Source organism: Balaenoptera acutorostrata, chromosome 12 (assembly GCF_949987535.1).
Source record: "Balaenoptera acutorostrata chromosome 12, mBalAcu1.1, whole genome shotgun sequence".
NCBI lineage: Eukaryota > Metazoa > Chordata > Mammalia > Artiodactyla > Balaenopteridae > Balaenoptera > Balaenoptera acutorostrata.
The window spans coordinates 11,983,553-12,010,332 of record NC_080075.1 but is presented as its reverse complement, the minus strand read 5'-3'; the positions used below and the strand labels follow the sequence as shown (position 1 = coordinate 12,010,332).

Sequence of the window (26,780 nt, the reverse complement as noted above, 5' to 3'; positions counted from 1 at the left end):
CTATTTATATCTTTTGCCCATTAAAAAAATTTTTGTATTGTTTATCTTTTGATTACTGAGATGCTAGAATTTTTTATATATTCTGGAAACCTATCCTTTGTCAGATAAATGTTTTGCAAATGTCCCTTCTAATCTGACTTGCCCATTCATTTTCTTAGTACTATTTTTGATGAGTAGAAAATTTTTAAAATGTGATAATGTCTAATTTATCAACTTTTAATTTTATGGTTGTTTTTTGTGTCCTCTGGAAAAAATATTTGCCTAGCCTGAAGATTTATTTTTTTCTAAAAGCCCTGATGTTTTATGTATAATTACGTAATTCATCTCAAAGTAATTCTGTTTATGGTACGAGGATAAAGGTTAAGGTTTTCATTTAAAAATATATAGATATTTAGTTGTGCCAACACTGTTTGTTGAAAACACCTTCTCCTTATTGTATTCCTGTGCCTCCTTTGTCAAAAATTAGATGACTGGTCTTTTTTTTTTTTTTTTTTAACATCTTTATTGGAGTATAACTGCTTTACAATGGTGTGTTAGTTTCTGCTTTATAACAAAGTGAATCAGTTATACATATACATATGTTCCTATATCTCTTCCCTCTTGCGTCTCCCTCCCTCCCACCCTCCCTATCCCACCCCTCTAGGTGGTCACAAAGCACCGAGCTGATCTCCCTGTGCTATGCGGCTGCTTCCCACTAGCTATCTATTTTACATTTGGTAGTGTATATATAAGATGACTGGTCTTTTATTCTTTTTCTGTCTTTTCTACAGATTGCATAGTTTCTATTGATTTATCTTTCTGTTCATTCACTCTTACTTCAGGCATTTTATTTTCCTATTAAGTACATGAAGTGAATTTTAAAATTACATTTACTGTACTTTTTAGTTGTTTTTCCTTTTTTTTAAAATAATTTCTACTTTTTTTGATGAGATTTTCTGTGTTTTCACTCATTATGGGCATACTGTCCTTCTAGTTAGAGGAGCTGCTTTAAAATCCTTCTCTTCTAATGCCAACAGTGTGGTCATTTCGGGATTGTTTTCCATGGTCTTTTCTCCTGAGAATATGTTGCATTTCTTCTTCTTATGTTAAGTAATTTTGATTTGTATCTGGGACATTGTGCATGTTGTTTTTTGAAGACTCTAGTTTCTGTTGTATTCCTCTAAAGAGTGTTGATACATATGTACATACATACATATCTCTGTGTGTGTATTTGTGTACACACACACACACAAATACATTTTGTTTTAAAGCAGGCAGTTAGTTTACTTGTAATCAAATGTCAAACCCTGTCTCTTGTCTGCCGGTTCTAATTTTAGTTCAGTTCTTTTATCCTCTGGAGGCTGAGTCTGCCCTGATCACACATGGTTCATGGGTCAGGCAGACATTTAACTCCCAGCACATTTAGATGTCAGAGATAGCAGTTCCTTTTGGAAAGTAAATGTACATTGTAGGATGAAAACATACTTTTTCTTCATTCAGCATATGTTTGTTGAACCTTTGCAAATGCAAGACACCATACTAAATTCTATGCTGCATTTAAGATGCATCTGACGTGTAGACTGCCTTCGAGAAAACTTTATTTTACTAAATTTATTAAATTTGGTTTACAAAGTGAAGTTAAACATGTACACAAGTAACTGTATTCTCAAATGGAAGGTGAAAATTCTTGTCAGTTCTTTTTTTAAACTTTTGTGGAAATGTAGTCTTTGGACTTCTTTTAAAAAAATATTTATTTATTTGGCTGTGCTGGGTCTTAGTTGTGGAACGTGGGATCTTTGTTGCAGCATGTGGAATCTTTAGTTGTGGCATGTGGTCTCTTACTTGCGGCATGTGGTCTCTTACTTGCGGCATGCAGGCTCTTAGTTGTGGCATGTGGGATCTAGTTCCCTGACCAGGGATTGAACCGGGGCCCCCTGCATTTGGAGCATGGAGTCTTAACCACTGGACCACCAGGGAAGTCTCTTGGACTTTTAATACAAAGTTATCTCTCTGATATTTATTTTACTTCAGACTTAATAATTTTAAATTTGGTCTTTATTACATCAGGGATACACAATAGGACATATAATAAGTTCACAGTTCTGTTGGTTGATATTGCCTGTCACTCTCCACTTTCTCCTAGTTCTCGCCCACTCATCTCATTGATTCTGTAGCAGGGTCCCTTGTAGGGAGCAATTTAGCATCAAAGGTGGGATTTAAAAGGTCACTTCGTAAACTGCTTATTTGTTTGAATTTAAGGCATGTGTCAAATACAATAACTAGCATCTTCATAGGACTTTTTCCTTCATAAAAAGCTTTCCTCTACAGCCTAATGTTTTTCTTTTTTGCGGTGTTGTGCTATAAATTGTTCAAGTATCGCCCCCATTGTATGGGTGGGAATGATGTACTACTTTTGATTATCTGTTTGTGTATCTGTTAGACCATGAACTTCTCAAGGCCAGCTACCGTGTCTTTTCCATCTTTCATTCCTAGCGACTCGCTCACAGTAGCTGGAGTTCAGTATATCACTGTTACATTGAAAGAGGACAGACTGGTCCAAAACCATCCAACTAGTAAGAGGTGGGGCAAAACTGAAACTAGCTGTTAGGACTTCAGAGCTTGAGATTTCTGTATTAGACTCTGTACAAGACAGGGCAGTTTGGTGGTATTTTCTTGTTCATTTCCTGTGCGCCTCAACCTGCCTTTAAGTGATTACATGTTTCCCTTTCATTACTCCTTATATTTCTTGCTATTTTTTAAACTTTAGGAGACCATGGAAAAGGTTACAAGGACTGGGTTGAAGTGTGCTCCCCACCCCCACAGTTGTGTACTTATTTAAAACGGGATTATTTTATGACATAATTGGACTGCATGCTTTCTTCTTTTATATATATATTTATTAAAAAAATTTTTTTTGGCTGCATTGGGTCTTCATTGCTGTGCATGGGCTTTCTCTAGTTGTGGCAAGCGGGGGGCTACTCTTTTTTTTTTAACATCTTTATTGGAGTATAACTGCTTTACAATTGTGTGTTAGTTTCTGCTGTATAACAAAGTGAATCAGCTATACATATACATATATCCCCATATCTCCTCCCTCTTGCGTCTCCCTCCCACCCTCCCTATCCCAACCCTCTCATTGCGGTGCGCAGGCTTCTCATTGCGGTGGCTTCTCTTGTGGCGGAGCATGGGTCTAGGCTCACAGGCTTCAGTAGTTGTGGCACGCAGGCTCAGTAGTTGTGGCTTGTGGGCTCTAGAGCGCAGGCTCAGTAGTTGTGGCTCACGGGCTTAGTTGCTCTGCGACATGTGGGATCTTCCCGGACCAGGGCTCGAACCCGTGTCCACTGCATTAGCAGGTGGATTCTTAACCACTGCGCCACCAGGGAAGTTCCCCCACAGTTATTTATAACCCAAGTTTTTAGCAATGTTTTAAAGTGGTTATGATCAAGTGTGGTCTTGTGATAGCAATGGTACAGATCTATAATAATGATAATAATGGAGCTACCACTTGCAAAGCATACGTGCCAAGCATTAATTTTAAGAGCTTTGTGTCGGTTAAGTCCTCTAATTCTCGCAGACACCTAGAAGGTAGGAAGTTTATTTTTGCTCATTTTTACAGATGTGGTCCCAGGGCTAGTGTGTGGCCCTGCTGGGATTAGAACCTAGGCCTTCAAGCTCCAGGCTACATGCTCTTTTGAAGACAAAAAGGAGCTTGTAAATGTCTGCTGTCAAAATAGAAATATTCCATTCCTGTATATTACTAATTTATATGAATGGTATAATCGGGTTATCCATGAATATATTAATTACTCACTTTGGAGTTATATCAGTTTTTCAGAATGTCGCTCAATTTCTGAGTAAATACATCCAAAATTAAAAATAAATACAAGAGGAAGGAAGAAAGATGGAAGTAGTTATCAGCCTATATTACACAGCCAACATAGTTGCTTACCTCACTGAGATTATCAAGGAGAAAAGGTATTTCAAGTTTTTTGATCTGGTGATATTCAGTACATAGGAAGATTGTATCATAAGCGACTTCTGAATACTTATTGATTTATTATGGAAAGCATCCTGAAATATTACTCCCCTGAACAGTCTTCTAAGAAGAATTATAGGAATAAATCTTCGGAGTTTTACATCTATGTACTTGCATTCATAAATTTAGAGAATATATAGCTTTTATCTTTTTTATTTGTATTTAAGTGAAGAGAATCAAATCAGTTCTTGGTTGTTAAAGTTAGATATTGTCTATATTTAAAAAAAAATAAATTCTTGTTCACTACTTATACTAAAAGGAAAGGGATGTGTTTCTAAACAATAGTTACAGATTAACATATTGACAGTTTAGTTTAGCTTGTGTAATTAATCTGGTAACTAACCTCACCTTTGGTAGGTAGGTAGGCTTAATACTAGAAACATTCACGAGTAAGAAATATATGTCTCTGGTTAGGATTCTCTGCAACTGCTTTTTTCCACTTTCCCTGCTGCTTCCCCTCACTCCTGCCCCAGCTCTGCTCTGTGGCCATCATCTTGGCATTTCAGTTCACTTGCATGAAACATTATTACTCTGTTGTTGGTTCAGAATATACTTAAGTCCTCCAGTTTATATTCGTTCAGTCCTGTTCAGTTATTTGGCCCATCTTAGATTTGAAATTGGATTGCATTCAATGTGATTAAAATATAGGCCTTTGAATGAGATGGTTTGGTAAAGCTTATTTTGTATAAATATGGCCATAAGCAATATGTTACTCTTCAAATTATTAAATACTTGTAACTTGAATGTTAATGTCCAAGTATTCTTGCTTTCTCCCTTGACAGATTATAAGAGAAAATAGTATCTCTCTCAGTGAAATCGAATTGCCGTGTTCAGAGGATTTGAATTTGGAAACTTTGTCGTAAGTCCTAAAACATGTAATACAAATCAGCTACTCTAGCATCTGTCAGATAAATGAATTGGAATATACTGTGTAGGAGCAATACTGTCCTTGATTTGAGTAATTATTCTGAATCCCCCATGTTTCTAACCATTATTTAACAGATGTTCACAAGTTTGTTTTTCGTTTGGCTCTCTGAAGTATAGAGTTCTTACCCTCAAAAAACGGTGTCTGAGTTTTAACTTGTACATATTCCTCTTTTCTCCTTTCCATTAAAAAAAATTGGCAGTGATTGTTAAAAATTATCTCTTTTGCTGCATATGAAACAGTGCAGGCAAGAGGCCAACTTTATCAGCAAGAGCCGCATGGTGCTTCCACTGAAGAAAACCGGACGGAAATCTGTCCCGTTGATTGAGTAGAGGCACAGTTGAGCATTCCCAGAAGAATATAAACTATTGATAATTTAGAGAACAGGAATATTTATTATTTGTATCCCCAAATAATAGTAATAATGAATTTTAAAGCAAGACAAGGACAGTATTTAAATTTCTTGTGATCTGTTTTCAGGCAGGCACATGTCTACATAATTGCAGGAGCTTGTTTATCTCTGGGTTTTCGATTTGCTGGCTCAGAAAACTTATCAGCATTTAACTGTTTGGTAAGAAGTATCTTCGTTTACTCTGTTCTGTTTTTTACAGAGTCTTAGTATGCTTCTTTTAACCTTAAATTTTTTCTTTTGTTTTTCCAGCATAAATTTGCAAAAGATTTTATGACTTATTTGTCTGCACCTAATGCTTCTGTAGTAAGTCTTTTTATGATAATTCTCCTTGGGAATAAAATTAAACTTGAAGAAAATTCACTGATAATTCGATTACTTAAGTGTTGCCAAATATATGCATAGTTTTTGAATTTAGAATGGGAGATTTGAAGCTTTGGCTTATCTTTGTATTTTAGTTCTGGGATATTAGGTGAGAATGTGACTATGCTTGAAGGTATCTAATTCTTGTGACAAGAAAATAAATAAAAGCCATAACCTTCATGGATTGTCATACCTTGTGCCATGCTCAGTACTGAATCATGGTAACTGCTTTTTGAAAAAATTAGTACTTAGTAAAAATGCAGTTGCTTTTGAGTATTGCTGCTCTGATGATAGTAAGACTGCAAGATTTTATTTCCTGGTTAAAAAAACAACAACACATTTAATCAACATTATTTATATTAGAAAATTGGAAACATCAGAAAATCTAAAAGTAGTCAAAAAATGGACTGTGGTGTATCTACACTGTTATATAGAGGAGCTATCAGAATCATGTTCTGTAAGATTTTTTTATGAGTGAAGATTGCTCATTGCTCATTAAAAAGCTTAAAAATACTGTGTATAGTAATATCTCAGTTTCATTAAAAGCAAAATAGATACAGGGAAAGATTTGGAGAAAAAGAAAGCCAAAATGTTTACAGCTGTTAGTATTCCAAATGATTGTTATTTCCTTTTGATACTTTATTTTCTGAATTTTCGACATGGAACTTAAATTTCATAATCAGGGAAGATATTTGTTTTTTCAGAGTTTTTAAAGTTGTGAACATTTGTAGTCTAATGCTGGCCGCTTTAGTTTTGATAATAAAGAAAAGGTAGCACAGCGGTTATAGTATGTCATCTTCTGCGTCTCCAGACAGGTCCTTACAACCTGGAGACTTGCCTGAGTGTGGTGCTGCTGTCTCTCGCCATGGTGATGGCTGGCTCGGGGAACCTGAAGGTTTTGCAGCTTTGTCGCTTCTTGCACATGAAAACAGGTGGTGAAATGAACTATGGTTTCCACTTAGCCCATCACATGGCCCTTGGACTTCTGTTTTTGGGAGGAGGAAGGTAAATGAATATATATATTTTTTCCTCAGTGAAAAGATCTCATGAGCAAGATCGCAGAGTGACTTATTTTGATTTTGAAGATGCATGAAAATTTTCAGTTCTGACTAGGTGCTAGCTTATCTCAGGGCATTATTACACTTAAAAAGGGCTTTTTCATAGTTTAACCACCAACGTATGCCCCACTTAGTAGAGTTACCATCCTCTCTCTAACACACTTGGCATCACTGCATTTCTCAGAAGAGTCTGTACTCAGTACTTCATTGCATCACCTCTTGTTCCCACTCATTAATGATTTTACTCTTCTACTAAATTGCTTTCTCATAATGGTCATGAACACTTTCAGTCACCAAATCCTATGAGATTGCCTTAGTTTTCAACTTTCTTGCTCTCTTTCCAGCATCTATCATTCCTGACCACCTCATCCCTTTATAAGACTTCCTTGGCTTTTAATGATCTGTTTTGAATAAAAATACATACACAGAAAAGTGTGCAAATCATAGGAGCATGACTCAGTGAGCTACCTACAGTATGAAAATCTGTTTGATTTTATGTAGATCAAGATGTAACCGAGACAACCCATCTCCCACCCTGCTCTGTCCCTCCCAATTCACTGTTACTTTACTTCTGCCCAAAGATGACCGCTACGTAGCTTCCTAACACCGTTGACTGGTTTTGCCTGTTTTGGAAATTCAGATGAAATCATATGCTGTGAATCCTTTTGTACTTTCTTTTGCTCAACATTATGTTTGAGATCCATCCATGTTGCGTGCAGCATTGGTTTATTCATGTTTCAGTGAAAACTATGTGTTTCAAGGAATAGTTGTTTATCCATTCACTGTAAATTTTTAATGGTACCTTTTGCCTGTTTTATTTAGTCTAGCATTCTAAGGAAATGCTTATGCTTTACAGAAAGGAAAACAATGTTTGAGATACCCAGTAAAGAAACCTTGTATGTTTAGAAGAAAGGTTCGAATTTCTATAAATAGGTATATATAAAACTGGAGAAGGTAGCATACTTTACACTTGACTTTTTCAGTATCTATAATCTCTAGAATTGCACTCATGGTCCTCACTACTATTCTCTTTTAGGTTAAAACTTTGCTTACTAATTCAAGTTTTAAAATTTAATATTTGTGAAAAGTCACTCCTGCTTTAAATAGTAGATGGTGTGGAAGTGGCTTAAGGACTGACCGTAAAGTCAAGTGTTCACAGTGTTGATGCATTTGTATTGATCAAGGATTAGCTTCATCAGTGTGCCTTGCCACACTACCCGAATTTCCTGATTCTCGAGAATGCCGTGAAAGTTTGCACAGTGTGATGAACGGCGTCTGTCCCTCCCGAATTTGTTTTGCAGGTACTCTTTGAGCACATCAAACTCTTCCATTGCCTCTCTCCTCTGTGCCCTTTACCCGCACTTCCCAGCTCACAGCACTGACAACCGGTGAGTCTAGTGATTTTCCTCACGTGATCTTTCTTAAGTTCTCTAAGGGGGTAAGTTGATTGTGTTTTGGCTCCATGGACTTGTTTCCAAATTAGCTTTATTCTGTTCTTCAACTTAGTTATCTCCCTGGGTAAATCTTTTAAAAAGTTTCTTTCACAAAATATTAAGCCAGAAGAGAACTTTGGGCATCTGATGACTGGTCAGTCTTCTCCCATTCTCCCGTCAATAGAACTGCTCTAAACCCAGAAGTAGGCCAGACAGGGTTATCTTTAGGGAAAAACTCATCATGCAAAAGAGAGCAGCTAAGAGAAGATGAATATGTTTTGGCAGAATTGTTTAGTTCCAAGAGAGGAATTTGTCTGATTTAGTGGCAATGTCTATATGAATTCTGTTTTTTCTCTCTTTTACATGAATGCTGAGAAGTTTTGTACAATTGACAAAGAAGGGACAGAAAAGCAAAATGCAGCAAAGAATTAGACAATTTAGAAGTGGAAGTGAGCAGTAGAACCTCAAACATGTAGAAGCAGTCTGATAATACAAAAGCTCTGCATATGTTAAAGTTTTTGATATGTTTAAAAAAAAAGGGAATTCCTTGGCAGTCTAGTGGTTAGGACTTAATGCTTTCACTGCTGGGGCTTGGGTTCAATCCCTGGTTGGGGAACTAAGATCCTGCAAGCTGCGCAGCATGGCAAAAAAAAAAAAAAAGAAAAGAAAAAACTTTCCTTTATGGCCAAATAATATCCCATTATATGGATAGACCCCATTTTGTTTATCCGCCAGCACCTGGCTCGAGCATTATGGGGAGCCGGGAGCCGAAAACAGCCGAATCTGCAGCCCCTCGGGGCCCCTTCACCCTTGGAAAAAGCCTCTCGGCAGGTCCTGGCCATGGTCCTGGAAGATGTCATGGCTGGCCACATGGTCCCCCTGGTGCCCCAGGAGGAGATCTCCAGCCCACGGCCCCGCAGCAACCGTCAGGATTCTGTCCACAGCCAACCACCTGCCTTGCCACCCAGACAGGCCACATGGTCCCCACAGGCCAGGCCTTCCTTCCCACTGCACTTATGCCAAGAGCCCTTGAGCCGTGTCCGTCGGCCCTCTTCCACCCTGAGGCGGCGATCAAGGACAACACCTGGCCCAGAGGAGGGCCCTTCACAAAAGGTAGACCAGGCCCCCCAGCCCACTCGGGTGGTGATGCTAGAGGACATTGCCAGCTCCAGACCCCCAGCTGCGGGCTTTGCCAGTGAGACTTCCAGCTTCATCGTCCCAGCAAGAAGAGCTGGGTTCACCAGCCAAAGCCTCTGCCCAGGGACCTGGAACCCCCATTCCAGCCATCTGCCCTGTCTGCAAACCCTCCGGAGAGCCCACCACCAGCCCCAGATCCTCTTCTGAGCCCTCATCGACTGCACCGCCATCCGGCCTTTTACGCCCCTGCCTCAGTCCCTCGGGCTGTGCCCCGCCTTCCATTCCGTTCGCTCCAAGCAGGAGGGCTTTGCTGACATCTTCCTCACGCCCAGCAAAGACCCCCTCCCCCATCACCCCCCATGAAGTTGGAGTTGAAGATTGTCATGTCAGAGGCCGAGCAGTCCAGGGCTGCTGAGGGCACTGCATCTATCGGTCCCCGGCCCGCTATCTGCCAGTGGCGGGCTCAAGACCAGAATCCCCCAGCACCTCTCCCTAAGCCCTCTTTGGGCCGATGCCACTCCTGCCCTGGTCAGGGCCCCCTGGCCCACCGCACCCAAGCCGGCCACGGCCTCGGCGGCGCACTGTGGGTGGCGGAGAGATGGCCTGAGCCCCACCACCCCCTTGGCCCTGTCTCTGGAAAGAGGTCTTCCCTCTTGGAGGAGGGGGAGGTCTCCTCCCCTCATCACATCTTGCTTGTCTATTGCGTCCACTTTTTCCTTCTTTGAACCTGCAGAACCCAAGTTGAGCTCAAGAGGAAAGAGCCAAGGGCCTCAGAAGACCAGGTGCTTTCAGACCCTAAGACCAAGACCATGGGAAAGGCTTGCAGAAAGAACCACCAACACTTCCGTTTCCCTACGAGTTTCAGGCCTAGCCAATCTCTGTTTGTGGAGGAAGGGAAGAAAATAGCTCCTTATATCCCAGTGACATCCAAGGTGCTCCGTGAGCTCAACTGAAGGCATCCCCAGTGGTCTGCCCAGAGAAGGATCAAGAGAGGGAGCACTCATTGCAGCAGTAACTAAGCCATCGTTTAAAACTGCAGCGTAATGTCGAGACCGTAATGACAGACGGGTAGCTGTTTTATAAAAGTAGCCTGATCTGAAGTCCTACTTTAGTGATCGGTGGTGCATGAGAATATTGTTGTTAAATTAATAAAACTTGGACAGGTGGTCTATCATTTGTCACTTTAGGGAAGGGTTTTTTGAGTTGTTGAAGTCACCTATTGGTTAGGGTACAAGGGAGAGCTGCCCTCACATGTTGCTGGTCACAGTATCAGCTATTTTAAACAAAGCAATTTGGTGATAAGCACAAAAACCTTCATGTAACTGATATGTATCAGTTTTTTCTGGCCTTGATTGATTTTGTTTCTAGTAGATTTATAGGAGTGGGTAGATTTGGGTGGGAAGGGGGGGGTATTGATATAACTAAAATTAAAGAAAAGTAAATTTGAAGTCTCGTTTTATCCTTCTTTATGGGATCTTAAAATGTAATAACTTTATGTGTTTAAATTCTAAAATATAAATTTTAAAGTTAAAAAAACTTTTTTTGAAAACTCAGAAAAGCACACACACAGCAAGAAAAATGTTACCCATTAATGTCACCCATTAATTTTTGGTGTACTGTGTTCTGGGTGTGTGTATGTATTTGTGTATAGGGATGTATATGTAGAAGAGCTTTGCTGTCTGAGGAAAACTGTCATCCTTTCTTTCCCCCTTTTCCCTACCAAGTCTTAAGAAAAAAAAAGAAAGCAGGAAGTAGATCCCATAGAAGGTAAAAGGAGATGCCTGTGTTGAGCAGAAAAGGATTTGAAAACTAACATTATAAGTGATCAACTTATTACTAAATATTTTCATGTTTAGATAATTTTTACTTCCCTATACAACCTCTTAACTGTGAAGACTCAAAGAATTCTTGGGTCAAGGGTCATGTGTCTCTAATTTTTTAAAGAGAATTTCTCCATTACTTTTTTTTTTTTAACATCTTTTCTCCATTACTTTTTAATTGAACCTCATCATCTTCCTTTAGGATTGCTGTCCTGAGAAGGTATCACTTGGCTCTGACTTGGTTTAACTAATAGACCACAGCAGATTGTAGAGCTCATGTGCCATCACCTGTTTTTTTACCACCTTTCTGTGTTTTCTCTGAGCAGGTATCACCTCCAGGCTCTCCGGCACCTGTATGTGCTGGCTGCAGAACCGAGACTTCTCGTGCCCGTGGATGTGGACACAAACACGCCCTGCTATGCCCTCTTAGAAGTGACCTATAAGGTAACTCTCTCCCCCTGTTGTTGATGTGTAATTTTATTGCCACTCATCCATCTTTGCAAATCAAAATATTTTGAAAGTGTTGTCCTTTAAAAGATGACAATAGTGAGTTGAACTCTCGTAAAAATTGAAGCTTCCAAAGTTCTTGTACATTCTGCCAGTCAGTTCAGGCTCATTTGTGGTCTATGGGTGTGATATTTTAGAGACCATCAGCTGCTCTTTTATCTTTAGAGCTTATAGTTTGAAAATGTCCTTGTTAACTTTACACAGCTGATAACGGTGTTCTAAAGAACGAATTCTATTAGAATGATTCTTAGATTTGTTAGCAGAGAGCTTTAAAGCCCAAGGTTGTGTATGTGATGAGAGATCTTTGATTTAGATGTACAGGTAGATTACAAGTCATGTATCCTTCCTTCAGAAAATTGTTAGGTACCTTCTGTATATCAAAACTGTGCTAGGCTCTGGGGTACAAGATTGAGATGACATAGTCATTTTCCTTAAGGAACTTCTGTCACTGGGGAGTCAGGCACGGATGCAGTAGGAATAGCGTGTGATAATTGGAGGTTTGTGTGCGATGCAGGGGGAGCAGAGATGTGCTCCCATCCAGCATCTCTGGGGGTTGGAAGGCCGTCATAGTAGACACGGTGTCTGGGCTGAGATTTGCCAGCCAAGCCAGGCACGTTCCCAGCAGAGGAGACAACATGCAGAAATCCAGAGGCCTCGCAAGTGCAGAGCTTCAGTACTGCTGGCAGGTGAAGTGCAGGGCTCGGAGTGCTGGAAGATGGTGCTAGCTCTGCAAAGGATTGTAGGCAGTAGCCCTTCCAGACTTGAGTATCAGAGAGGGTTTTGTGCCGTTTGACAATCTGTCTACAAACTGCAGGGAAGGGGAAGTGTAGAGTGATGTCTCTTTTTGTACTTTTCCCTGACTATATAGTGAACTGTGACTCTTCTTTTACATTTGTAAAGGGCACTCAGTGGTATGAGCAAACCAAAGAAGAACTGATGGCTCCTACCCTTCTTCCAGAACTCCACCTTTTAAAGCAGGTAAGTAGGATGTGAATAGGGAGATTTATCCAAGGGGTAAATTCAACCGGAACAGCAGAGCATTTAAAGATAGCTAAATAAAAGCCTATGCTTTCTCAGTGTTGTATAAGAAATAGGAACGCAGCGCAGGAGGAATAGTCCTGAGGAATAGAGAAGGTCTTTACTGGGGGCTCTTTACTGATGGCCGAGATGGCCTGAGAACATGATTCACTTACATGTTCGTCTGGAAATGGGGCTTGTTAACCTCTCAGTGTCTCTTTCTAGCCCATTTTATTTTTATTTCCTCTGAGAAGCATGGGTTTCATTTTATCAAACTAGCACTTTCCCAGCATTGGATTGACTGTTTACATTTATCTTGGCAGATTAAAGTTAAAGGCCCACGATACTGGGAACTGCTCATAGATTTAAGCAAGGGAACCCAACACTTGAAGTAAGTATATAGAATTTCTCAGATGTGTCTGTGAAGGGAATAGAAATATATGGGAAGGTATAAATTATAGATTATTATGTAGAATGCTCCTTGTCACCCTTTAATGTCATCCAGGACAATATGTAGTGTGGAATAAAGTGTTCTGTATCTTTGAAACAGTTTGTATTAGAAAGTAAAATTTTAAATTTAGAAGTCAAATCCTATTTATATTAATTCATTGAGAAACTTGAAGTGACTTAAATTGGGACAGTAATGGAATTGTCTAATTGTCTTTTGGAGCAATAATGAAAGATTTAGTTTAAGAAAATGAGGCTGATTTATATATGTCTACAAAGGGAACTTTGTAACAGCTAGTGTTTGTCAGACCACATCTTCTGTTGCATCTCTTTACCATTCTCTTGTTATATTGCTCTCATAAAATTGAGGTTATGGTAGATTGCTTTTGGGTGGAAATAGTCATATGCAAGTAATTACTTTGAAGAACAGAGAGTGTTAATAATTTTACACTTCAGTTAGTGTGTAAATTAAGTCTTTAAATTCCCAGAAAGTTTAACAAGCTTGTAATATGTTTTAAAGTATAGTCCTCATTTCTGTTTCTCCCAGACTATCTATATAGTAGCTGTTTTCTGTATTGTTCTGTCTTAGATTTGCAGCATCCTTTTCTTTTTGCTATAAACCAATCAATAGATATTTAAGGGAATATGAAGACATGTTAGATAAAATACCTCCTTTGAAGTCCACACTTGAGCCGATAGTCAGAATGACTTCTTATTTACCAGGTCCCGTGAATCTAGATGGCAGAGAAAAGCAGAACCTGATTATGACTTTCTTGTAGGGACTGATTGAGTTTAGACATGGTAAATCATATACCTTAGTGGAAAGTGGTGAAGACTTCACCTCCTGTGAAGTCTTGTTTAAGACTTCACTTGTTTCCCAATACTATTATTGGGAAACACTAAATTTCCAGCCAACAACTGCCAGTAATACCTCATATTAAATTAATTCTTGTTTTCTTTCAGGTCAATTCTTTCCAAGGACGGGGTTTTATATGTTAAGCTCAGAGCGGGTCAGCTCTCGTACAAGGAAGATCCAATGGGGTGGCAAAGTTTGTTGGCCCAGACTGTTGCTAACAGGAACTCTGAAGCTCGGGCTTTCAAGGTAGTAATTGGTAAAAACTGAAGGATATTCTCATCTCAAGAAAAAAACATTTATAACTGTGTGTGATGACGGATGTTACCTAGATTTATTGTGGTGATCATTTCTCAGTATATACATATATTGAATCATTATGTTGTACACCTGAAACTAATAAACTGTTGCATGTCAATTGTATCTCAATTTAAAAAAACCCCCAAAATGGAATGATGAAAGGGAATAGGTTCAAATCTCACTAGTCCACCCAAAGCATGTACTTCTGTGATAACATTTATGGTACCGTTTAGGTAGGTCTGCTCTCTCTAATCATTGCAGATTATAAAGGATGAATGACCTTGGGCCTGTTGGCTGTTTTCTGTGACAACCATTATAAAATATGGGCCATCTGCCAGGACTCTAAGGATGATTTACATTTAGTGGCAGGGACAGTCAGAATATATCTTAACACTAAAGAAAATTTAGCTTAATAATTAATCCTCAAATCCATTAAGATTTACTTAAGACATGGCCCAAATAAAAGATTTTTGCAAGGTAGCACTTATTAATTCTTATGACTGAGCCTTTATAATAGTTTCCAGAGAATAAATAGATATAGTTGACATCAGTGAATTTTGTTTGTCAGTATTCAATAGGTTCTGTATGAAATACATTTTTTTTTAAAGATTATTTTGGTGTGGACCCTTTTTTTTTTTTTAAGTCTTTATTGAATTTGTTACAGTATTGTTTCTGTTTTATGTTTTGGTTTCTTGGCCAGGAGGCGTGTGGGATCTTAGTTCCCTGACCAGGGATTGAACCCACACCCCCTGCATTGGAAGGCGAAGTCTTAGTCACTGGACTGCCAGGGAAGTCCCTATGAAATACTTTTGAAGGATTTTTGGGCAAAGTTTAACTTGAATTAGCACTGTTGCTTTGATTTATAAAATAGGGCCCATCTCAAAGATCCTAATCCAATTTATAAAGAAAATAGATAAGTTTAGACTTGAGTTTGAATGGGGCAAATTTATAAAAATTAAAAGACATCTCCATTTCCTGCCTGCTGGGAGTTCAGAAGTAAACTATAACTCTCGGTGGAAAATGGTAATACCTTCATATTCCATTTTCAGTCTTGAAACTTGAGTGATAGTCCTCCTCACCCTTCCTTCCAATTTTTTTATTGTGGTAAAATATGCATGACATAAATACACTGGCTTAACCCTTTTAAGTGTATAGTTCATTGGTACTAAGTACATTCATAATGTTGTGCTGCCACTACCACCATCCATCTCCATGACTCTTTTCATCTTGCAAAACTGCAGCTCTGTCCATGTTAACACTAACTCCCCATTCCCCCTCTGCCCAGCCCCTGGCAGCCACCATTCTGCTTTCTCTCTCTATGACTTTGATGACTCTTATGACCTTATGACAGCATTTGTCTTTTTGTGAGTGGCTTATTAGAGTGATAATCTTTTTTCCTTACCTTTTCAGTAACAATTCTAGTTTCTAGTTTGCCTTTCAGTTCGTTAAGGAAGGAGGGGGAAAGCCTTTTTTGGGTGAGTTGTGTAAGAAGCACCTGTTTTGATAAATCAGTAGCTCACGGTAGCTTGTGCAAAAAGTTTCTTAAAACTTCTCAGCAGAACAGGTTGATGAAGCTCTAGCAAGTTTTACCTTGGGTTTTGTGAGAACATTGTGTGAAAAAAATAAGGTAGGTTACAGGTGCATGCATTACAGTTTGAGTAGTAATGAAAAAAACTTTGTTATCTCACTTGTGCTTGTTTGTTTGTTTATTTTTTAGCCTGAAACGATTTCAGCATTCACTTCTGATCCAGCACTTCTGTCATTTGCTGAATATTTCTGCAAACCAACTGTGAACATGGGTCAGGTATATATTATGTGGTTTGCCAGACTTTGTTGTTTCTATCTGTGGACCACCAAAAAAACCTAAAATATCCATATCTAGCTTTGATATTGATAACATGCCTCAGGCACATTGGATGATTTTTGTTTGGCAAGTATAGATTTTTCATAGTCTAAAACTATTAAATTCAGTAACTTCCTACCTTGATAGAAGAAAACAACTTAAAATTCCTAAGACGTTAGTTTTGATAGGTGATGCTTTATATCCATTCTTATACTAATTCATGTTTTCAATGTTTACTACCCCTCTCTTGTTTTTACATAATTTTATTAATTTTGTTTTCTGTTTGTTTTGTAACCTTTCTTTTTGTTGGTCATAAAACCGTTCTCTTAAGGATTCAAAGGGTACTTGCTAGTAGATCTTTGATTTAATCCATCATTTCAGATGGCAAGGACAGGATGTAGGAATTAGATGATCCAGGATTGATGGCCTATTGCCTGCAAGTGTGTATAGCCTTGGGAAAATTTTTCAACCTCTTTGAGATGTAGTTTCCTTATTTCTAAAAGTGGGATTATAATAGAACCTACCTTACATTGTTGCTTTGAAAGTTAAGTGATATAACCTTCCTGCCACTTACTTACTGAATTTTCACTGTATATTGGGCACTCTGCTCAGCACTCTTTGTAATTTTTTCCTTTAATTCTGACCCAGAGGGTAGGTACTTTATTGTTGTGGGTTTACAGATGGGGATACTGCCACTGAGAGATGTCACATGCCCAAGATCACACAGCCAGTGAGAGCTGGGGCCTGCACTCAAGACCACAGGTCTCTGGTGAAAGCCCATGCCTGCCCTTAACCCCAGCTGGGCTTGCTCTGCAGGCTTCCCCTAACCTGTTCTGCTCAGTGTTTCTACTGCATCTTGGTGGATGCTGGGTGCCCTTTCTGGATCCTGTTTTTGCAAGCCCAACCCAAGACATAGCTCTGTGATGTCCTGTCTGCTCATTTTACCCAGCTTGGTTCACTCCTCTCATCCGCAGCACTTATAGCCTTAACTGTCCCATGGGACTTAATTTTAGTTATATTTTATTGGTGTTTAATATTGCATGCACTTTGATTTTATAAAGACCTAGCTGTTTTGCCCTTTTATATCATTCACTGCAGAACTTAAGAACGGGCCATAGTAGTTGCTATACAGTTGTTTTTTGAATTGATTTTGGAATATACATTGATGTGCTACAAAAAGGTTCTAACTTTCCACAGAAACAGGAAATTCTGGATCTCTTTTCTTCAGTACTCTATGAATGTGTGACCCAGGAGACCCCGGAGATGTTACCTGCATACATAGCAATGGATCAGGTATGGTTCAAAAAACCTATTCCAATTCTGATGAGATTTATCCTGTACTTCACATAACACACGAACAGTGAGGTAAGATTCTATGTCCATCTCTTTAGTTTCTCATTTGTTTTTAGAATTTTAAAAAAGGAATCCCTATCAAAGTTGAAAGCTCTGTATAGCTTAGAGTTTATGATGACAAGTGGGGTTACTCCAGGGGCTCCCACTCGCCTCTTCTGGCCTCTTCCTCTGACGAGTAGAGGAAGAGCACGCTCCCTTCCTTTCTCCCCTAGCATCCTCATGTCTCTTGCCTTCCTCCTGATAAAGCCTCTTCGTGGAAAAGATTATGCAAGTGAGCAGTAAGTGAACAAACGGTGCCCTGATGATAGCAGTAGTGTGCAGTTACACCTGCGTAATTAAGCTCACAGAGGTTACAGCATCAGCATGTGGGGATTTAGGGAGCTGGAGTTCATTTTTAAATTTCTTTCGTGTTATTGTTGTTTTAAAAGAGCCTAAAAGGGGTAATGCAGAAGATAATGCTCAACAGCTTTCCTAAAGGATCGGACTAATTTATTTACTTTAGGTTATTAGTAATAAATATGGCTTTTTTAATAGTGTCATATCTTTCAGACTCAAATTTGCAGTTAAACTAAGCCAGTAGTTTTCTAACTTTGCTAAAATTTATCTGGGAAATCTTAACAATTCAGATCCTCAAGTCCCATTCCATAGCTACTGAATCAGAATTTCTGAGATGAAGTCCAGGATCTGTAGTTTTAAACAGCCCTTCGAGTGACTATGATATAATGAGTTCACAGATGAGAATTTGGGACTCAGTGTCTAAAGTCAAAGGAAGTAATCTCTAATGGAAAAATAATCTCTACTGAAAAACTGAGTGGGAAGACCCAGGAGATAATTCCCAAAAACCTGTGTTAAGTAACAATCTTAATTAAAAGGCCAGTTCCAGTGTAACCGAGTAGGCCTAGAATGCCATTATTGTCAGGTATCCACCTTTTTGGTTGATAAGTATGAATATATGATGTCCACACTGGTACTGCTTCTCACAGTGTCTCTCTATACAGTAGCCAAGTAATGAGTTGTATTTTTTAGTTGCTGGCTGAGAATGTGTTCTCTTTTTACGCTCTGAACCTTCACCCCTCGCAGTCGTGGGTGTGTATCTAGAGAAGAACCTCCCTTCTGGTCGCAGCCGTGGTGACTTTGCAGATGGGTCCCAAGAAGAGCATTATCAATAATACTTCTTTTGCCTTCTGACCCCTGGAATCCCTGGCCTGATCCTGGCCATGTCATTGTACCCAACCTGGGTTTCCCAGAGGTGACTGGCTGTAGACCTATTGGTCTTCATTTTTCAGAGCCATTGAGCCAAGAATGAGCTCATTTGCCTTTGCTGTTTTTTCACCTGAAAGCTGTTCATGTTCATTTGGAAGAGAGTGGGCCGTGTATGTAAACCCAGTAGGGGGCTCCTCTGTGGGGCAGACTGCAGCAAAACACAGAATGGGTTCCCCTCTGCCCTTTATTGATCTTATGAGGCACATTTAGAAAATACTCTAGTATACAACTCCGAGGAAGTGACAGTTAGCATCTTTACTCTTTCATTAAGTAGATTGTTGTTTCTCTTTCCTCTGCAAGGCTGTAAGAAGACTGGGAAGGAGAGAAATGTCCGAGACATCTGAACTTTGGCAGATAAAGTTGGTGTTAGAGTTTTTCAGCTCCAGAAGCCATCAGGAGCGGCTGCAGAACCACCCCAAGCGAGGGCTCTTTATGAACTCGGAATTCCTGCCTGTTGTCAAATGCACTATTGATAATACTCTGGACCAGTGGCTACAAGGTAATAACAGCATTGCGCCCTTTGTGTTTTTAAGCTACACTGGGACTCAGGTGTTTCTGTTTTAACCTTTTTTTTCATTGGAAAGCAAGATAAGTCTGAGTACAATCCCAAATGGCTATAGATGTAATGTTTCCAGTTAGGTGAATTACACTGATTATCTGCTTTAACTTCTTTAACAAATATATTTAACTCTGCTTTATAAGCCACGGAGAGAATATATATATAGCATTTTAAATACCACTTGACACTTAGGAACTTGTTTTATTTTTTCTAACATCAGATCATGTTTCTTTCCAGTGCCTCTCTCTTCTGTTTCTTAGGGGTGTGGCCTGTCACCTACCTGAGGCCCTTTTTTCTGCCTCTACCCTGTGTACACTGAAAACTTGATGTGGACTTAGAGGGAATGCTTCTTTTACCAGTTCTGTGAGTCAGTCAGTGAGGACCTGGGGCATATGTAACTGGCTTTCTGTCAGTGGAAGCACTGCCTTGTGATTGCAGGGAGATTGTGAAGTTACTCCTCACAGTGTAGAAGTAATCATGGGAGGCAGGTGATGGGGCCTTTTGATATATGGAAAGCTGTTTGATGTGTGTTATATGCCTGAAATTGATTTTTAATAGTTAACCCTTTGATCTTTTTATTCTTTTCGGTTCTAATGCTTCCAGTATGTATCTGACAGCAACTTTCTTTGAGTAAATACTAACTCTAGTGATATCAGTAGGAACAGTTCCTAATTCTGTAAAGTTGTTAGTAACCGGTAGAACCCTGGAATTTGAATATAATTATGTTTAAAGCTATCTGCGTGTTCCACTACACCTGGCTGAGGCTCCGCTGCCTGCCCTGCCCCAGCCCCCGGGTGACTGATTCTCCCAGGTCCCAGCTGCTCTTGCTTTTTCTGTATTTTAGTTAGACAAGAGATGGGAGTGAGGGGGAGGTGGAGGAACGGGGAAGAACGTTAGTTTGAGCCTGTCTTCACCCGGCTTTAGAGCCGGGGTGGGCTCTGCCCAGGCACTGGAGGTGCAGGGGAGGAGGAAGAGGGAGACCCACTAGAAGGGGGGAGCCTGCTGGGGCCCCTCCCCAGAGGAGGGAGGTGAGGGGTGGAGGCGGGTGGGGCAGTGGTTTTTGGCAAACATGAGGGGGACCCTTGCCTCCCTATTTCCCATCTGCACTCTTCTCTCCCCCCAAACGAATACGCTATTTGTTTCTTTAAAAAAAATTCCGAAAAAATTTAACTGTAAACCAGATTGTGAGTGATATATATGGAAAACAGCAATTTCAAACTCCCAGTGTTTATGTTAAACACCTGCATGTGCTCTGTTATTTCTTCTTGGGATTTGAAAGCTCGTGCAGTTTCACAATTTCTAAAAATATGATAATCATTTTGTTCTCATGTTTGAGAAAAAAATACATGTTATTTTATAGGTGTTGATGTTCTTTTTTTATTCAATTTAGTGTTTGATCACCCATGGCAGACCCTTGCTGTTGATAAGAAATAAGTCCTTAAACCTTTGCAGATTCTCTGATTTGCATGTTTCATATAATGTGATGAAGCTTTGGCAGTGACTAGAGCGTTCTCTAAAACAGTGCCCTGAATTGCTTTCCCCTCACTGCTCTTTAGGGCATTTGGTGGGTTACAGCATTGTAAGTAACCTTCACCAGCTTTGACTTGCCACTCTGATTGCCAAAAATGTGTATTTATTTTTTTATTTAAAAAGAGCTATCACTTTAAAAAAACTCTTAAGTATGTGGTCTCCCCTCACAGACACTACTAGCTTTGGGGCGGAGAACAATAAATTAAATGACGATGCCGAGGCCGTGTGGCAGCACTGGAAAATGTCATTCGTATTTGTGTCTCAGTGAAATCACAGATGCATATGTGGACTTTTAAGGTGGCTCACTAGTAACCCAAACTATAGCCATGAAGTCTGAAAATGGAGCAGATTGGTCATATTGTGTACATGTTTTGTGATTTATCTCCTCAATTGGATTTTAATCTTGAGCAAAGAAAGTGGGTTTAAAGTTGAAGAACTTAAAAAGTATTATTTACGTTTATATTGTATTATGGAAAATTTAAAGCATAATGCAAAGTAAACATAATAGTATAATAAATCCCATTACCCAGCTTCAACAGTATCAACATTCTGCCATTCTTATATCACCTGTACATTCACCCATTGACATGCTCAGTTATTTTCCAGATTGTGCCATTTTGCGTTCCTGCCAGCAGTGGGATGCAGTGCAGATTTGGGCATTGTTAGTCTGTAGTTTTAGACAGTCTACTGAATATGTAGTGGTGTCTCATTGTAGTTTTAATTTGCATTTCCGTGATGACTCATCATGTTAATTATTTTTGCATGTGTTCGTTATTCATATATACCCTTTGCAAAGTGTCTTTTCAAACCTTTACCCATTTTTAAAATTGGCTGTCTTGAGTATTGAGTTGTAGGAGTTTTTAACATATTCTGGCTGCAAGCTCTGTCAGATATGTTTTGCAGATATATTCTCCTACTTTATGCCTGGTATGAGGTAGGAGTTTTCTTTTTTCTTAACTTTAAATATGGATATCTAGTTGTTCCAGGACCATTTGTGCAAAAGACTTTTCCTTCTCATTGAATTGCTCTGGAGCCCTTGTTGAAAATCAGTGGACTGTATAAGTGTGAGTCTGTTTCTGGACTCAATTCTGTACGATTGATCTGTATGTCTGTTTTTATGCCAGTACTACACTTTCCTAACTACTGTAGGTTTAGAGTAAATTTTGAAATTTTGTAGTGTAAGTCTTCCTGCTAAAGTGGGAAATTTATAGTGCTAAACGCTTACAGTAGGAAAGTCTCAAATCACTAATCTAAGTTCTTCGAGAAATTAGAGAAAGAAAAGCAAAATAAACCCAAAGCAAGGATATAAGAGCTGAAATCAGTGAAATTGGAAGCAGAAAAAGTGTAGAGAAAATCGGTGAAACAAAAAGCCAGTAGGCATGAGAAAGTCATTGACGAGGACCCGTGAGCGACCGCGTTCTCTCCTTCCTCTCTCGAGAAGCTGCCGCAGCAGGGTCTCTTCTGGCCTCCTTCGTCACCCCTCCTGCTGCCACCCCCAGACGTTCCCACTCCCACCAGACTAACATCCTCGTGTCGGGTTCAGTGGACTCCTGGTAGTCTTCCTGTCGCTCCGTCTCGTTCTTATGGAAACAGACCTCCCCTGACCTTTGCGACGGCACACTTTCCCACTTTCCCAATTCTTTTTTTTTAAAAGAAACCCTCCGACCATTCTTTCTTAGTTTCATCACTATTTCACTGTCATTCCTTCGTTACCTTTCTGGGAGTCATCCTTGCCCCTTCCTCTCCCTCCCTCTCCTCTCTTCTGCGGTAGCCAGTCCATTACCACATCCTTTCAGTCCTAACTCTTAAATATCTCCTAACTCTGTCCACATTTTGCTGCTCCTATCCTAGAACAAACCATGATTATTTCTTGCCTGGATGACTGTTGTAGCCTCCTGCAAGTCTTCCTGCTTTTCATTCTCATCTCCCTCTCACTGTCTCTAGTCAACTGACAATGGTCTTTCAAAGAGTAAACAGATCCAACACTTCTGCTTAAAACCTTGCAAAGGCTGCTGATTCAGTTGTGAAAAAAATCTGTACCATGTGGCCAGCAGGCCCCGCATGACCAGCAAGGCCTCGTGTCTCCCTCTACAGCCTCTTTGTATACCACTTGCTCCTCACAAACTCCACTCAGGCACCCTGGTCCCTTCCAGTTCCCCGAAAGCATGGAGTTCTTTCTCACCACGGGACTGTTGAATGTGCTGCTTCCCCTCCCGAGAACCTTTTCCCTCTCATTCTTTGCCTGCCCAACTCATACTCATTCTTGCAGCCTCCATTTAAATGCCCCTTCCACACAGGCCTTCCAAGACCACACTGCCTCAGGCAGCTTTCCTGCCATCTTTACTTCTCTCTTTCTCTCTCTCAGCCTTTTTCTCTGTATCAAAATGCCTTTGTCTGCAAGTAGCAGAAGGCCTGGCTCAGCCTGGCTCCAACAATAGGGCACCTATAAACTTCTGTAATTGGAAGTCCACAGTTAGGGCAGGCTGTCGCTCCAGTGGCTCCAGCTCCGTTTCTCTGAGGCTCCGTCAGTGACACTCTGTGCCATGGCTTTATCCTCGGAGTACTTCTTTCTGATGGCAATGAGCTGACTGTAACAGTTCCTTGCCTCCAACTCAGAGGAAGAACAGAGTTGCTTCCAGGAGCTTTGCCATAAGAAGGAGGAATTTGTTTCCCAGAAGCCTCTAGCAAACATGTTCTCAAGCATCTCCTTGTGTCTCTGGCTTGCACTGGAGCTCGTGCACATTCCTCAATCAATCCCCGGGGCAGAGTGTCTCTCTGAATGGCTTAGGTCTGCCTGTCCTTGAACCAGTCACAGTGTCGGGGGAGTGGGGTTGCCCTGACTGTCCCAGACCAGTGGTTCTCACGGTGTGGTCTCTGGAGCAGCAACAGTGGGATCACTTGGGAACACGTTAGAAATGCAGTTTTTCTGGCCCCATCCAAGAAATTGTGGGGACCCACCCATCTGTGTTTTAATCAGTCCTCTAGGTGATTCTGATGCCTGTTAAAGTTTGAGAACCTCCGGCCAAGACAAATCAGGATCCAGTCCTGGAGCTGCAGTCAGTCCCCTCAAATGTGACAGTGGAGGGAAGGGTGGTAGAATGGGTGTTTGGGGAGACGACCATGGTGACCACTGCACCCTCATGGCACTCATCATAATTTACGATTAGCATTTGTTTACATCGTTAGGTATGTAGTATCTCCGTCCCCCGCAGCACTCTAAACTCTGCAGTGACGGGCACTCTGTCTGGTTTACCACAGTAGCCTTAATGCCCAGCACAGGACCTGGGTGGTATATGGTAAGTGCTCAATGAACTCTTGATGAGAAAATAATAAAAAGAAGGAGGTCCTTGTGCCTCTCAGTTCTGTAATCGATTGGTTCTGTTCCATGTGTGCTTCTCTCACAGCTGGGGGTGATGGGTGTGTGCACGCCTACCTCAACGGGCAGCCCTGCGAGGAGTCGCAGCTGAGCATGCTGGCCTGTTTCCTCGTCTACCACTCAGTGCCAGCCCCGCGGCACCTGCCGTCTATAGGACTAGAAGGTACTTGCACGTCTACATCCTCTTTTCAGTACCTGTATTACCCGCTGATGGGTTTAGTTTCTTGTTAGGAGGTGTTTATAAACTGAGTTATTTTCTCCGGTTAGGTTTTTGGCTTCATTCATGTTTGGGTGTTATTGCTGAGAATTTTTTCTGGAAGGAAAAAAAAAAAAAAAAACCCAAACTATCTGAATTTTACACATGCATAATCCTTTATTTACGTTCAGAAGAGGATGGATTCTTCACAGGGCCTCAGATACCAGTATATACTAATAAACTAAATGTTCGTATTCTTTTACTCTGTTAATTGATTTTTATTAAAGTTATTTTTCTGTATTTTTTGGGTTTTCAGTTTGGATTTTTTTTAAACATATAATATTAATTTCTAATATTATAAAGCTTTGAAATGAACAGGTGCCTAATTTTGTATGTATTGACATTTGAATGTTTTCATAATAGTTTAAAATCTTAGCATCTGACTGTATTTTTCAGAATATGGAATCAGATACAAAATTTGTCCATTTAATCATTTAAACTTAAAATTTAATGATATTACTGATTTATAGCTGCTTTGAAAACCTCAGATAAAAATGCACTGTTTAGAGACTTCTGTTGCAGTTATGGCCACAGTGGAATTGCTCGCATTAGACTGACTCTCCTACAAAAGCAAATATAAAAGTGGACAAACTACATAAAGTTTAAAGGAATTGGTGGCAACCATAGTGGCCAGACTTGATTGAGAGACAAGAATTCCTGAGAGAAAAGACTCATTTGAGGAGCTCCATATTTACTCTGGCTTTCTCCCAGAGGCATGTCAATTCATTACAAGAAGGAGAGTCCCAGCAAAAAGCAGCAGTGCTACTGGGCAGAGGAGCCAGAGGTTGGATTAATGATTGCCCAGGACTAGAACTTGAGGAGCAAAATCCCAGATAGGAGGGGACAAGAGGAATAATAACTCAAAAACCTGGACGCACTCTTCCCTTGAGGCATTTGCCAAATCTTAACCTGCACATGTGCAGGATAAAACTTCAAGAAATCTAGCAGAAACCAGGAGGCTAAAAATGTGGGCAACGATTTCAACAACAGCATAGTGCCAAGGAAACAAAGGGCGGTACTCAAGGCCTGCCAAGGCAGAGTGGCTCTAGTAAGCATCCCAGCCATTCACATGAAGCAGTAGCAGGGCCAAGCCCTAGCAGGAAGGGTAAAACTGAAACAGACCAGACCTAAAATTAGCCTAGAGCAGAATTGAGGAGATCTGCTTGCATGCTACCTCCCTGATAGAAGAAAAATTAACCTGTATAGGAGGAAGAAAATATGTCTTAAACCTCTACAGTTTTTAATTCATAGTATCAGTGTTGAATCAAAATTAAAAGACATAATAGGAATAAAAGGTAGAAGAAACAGACTTGTATGTGATCCAGATATTGGAGTTATCAGACTTCCATAACTCCAGTATCTGGAGTTACTATGACTAATAACTGACTAATATTTCCAAGAAAATAGAGGAAAAGATAAAGAATTTCACCAGAAATCTGGAATCAGAGTTAAATGGAAGTTCTAAAACTGAAAAATATAACTAAAATTAAGAATTCAGTATATAGGGAATTCACTGGCAGTTCAGTTCTTAGGATTCCATGCTTTCACTGCCTGGAGCCCAGGTTTGATCCCTGGTCGGGAAACTAAGATCCCGTAAGCTGTGCGGGTGCAGCAAAAAAAAAGAAAAAAGAAAAAAAAAAGAAAAAAGAATTCAGTGTGTAGATTAATTAACATTTTAGACACAACAGATAAATGAACTGGAAGACAAGTGTGTAGAAAATAAACAGATTGAAGCACAGAGAGAAAAATGAATGGAATATTCAGAAAAGAGAGTAAAAGACATGTGGAACGCAGTGAAGAAGTCAAACATGCATGTAGTTGAGATCCCAGAATATGAGGAGAGAGAAAATGAGATAGAAGCCGTATTTAAAGAGACAGAGGCTAAGAATTTTGAAAAATGGATGATGGACATCAACCTACAGTGACCCCTGAGCAAGATAAATACAAAGAAAACCACACCTAGTTGCATAATAGTCAAGCTACTAAAAATAAAAGAGGAAAAAAATTTTAAAGCATAGACTTCCTTTTTCATCTAGGATGGAGTAACAGAGATCTGATTTACTATCCTGCCTGAAACAAGAAAACAAAACAACACAAAATAAACAAGCTGAAAAAACAACAAAGAAAACTGGACACTGCATATTAAACAGTGGCTTTTGAGATGTATATCAGGCAATGAAGAAGAGTGATCCCAGAGAGATGAGAAACAAATGAGATAAGCCCTGCGATTGCCCCAGCTAACAGCCTTGAGAGTTTCCAGACTGTGAAGGAGGGAGAGGGAACCCAGGAAGAGCCTGGAAGACTCCTTCAGTTGAG

At 40.0% G+C, this 26,780-nt stretch overlaps 1 protein-coding gene and 1 pseudogene across 5 annotated transcripts in view; both read left to right on the top strand.

Annotated features, from left to right (window-relative positions):
- ANAPC1 (anaphase promoting complex subunit 1) overlaps positions 1-26,780 on the top strand; it is a 102,623-nt gene that overhangs the window by 68,380 nt on the left and 7,463 nt on the right. For all 5 annotated transcript variants that reach the window (XM_057558011.1, XM_057558010.1, XM_057558009.1 and 2 more), the window contains exons 35-47: positions 4,798-4,874; positions 5,421-5,511; positions 5,602-5,655; positions 6,524-6,717; positions 8,072-8,158; positions 11,487-11,604; positions 12,568-12,645; positions 13,008-13,075; positions 14,095-14,233; positions 16,002-16,088; positions 17,325-17,420; positions 19,044-19,242; positions 24,237-24,371. In XM_057558011.1, the coding sequence (XP_057413994.1) occupies positions 4,798-4,874; positions 5,421-5,511; positions 5,602-5,655; positions 6,524-6,717; positions 8,072-8,158; positions 11,487-11,604; positions 12,568-12,645; positions 13,008-13,075; positions 14,095-14,233; positions 16,002-16,088; positions 17,325-17,420; positions 19,044-19,242; positions 24,237-24,371 (1,423 nt within the window). The remainder of the gene's footprint in view (positions 1-4,797; positions 4,875-5,420; positions 5,512-5,601; positions 5,656-6,523; positions 6,718-8,071; positions 8,159-11,486; positions 11,605-12,567; positions 12,646-13,007; positions 13,076-14,094; positions 14,234-16,001; positions 16,089-17,324; positions 17,421-19,043; positions 19,243-24,236; positions 24,372-26,780) is intronic.
- On the top strand, positions 8,351-10,293 carry LOC114235899 (proline-rich protein 14-like; annotated as a pseudogene).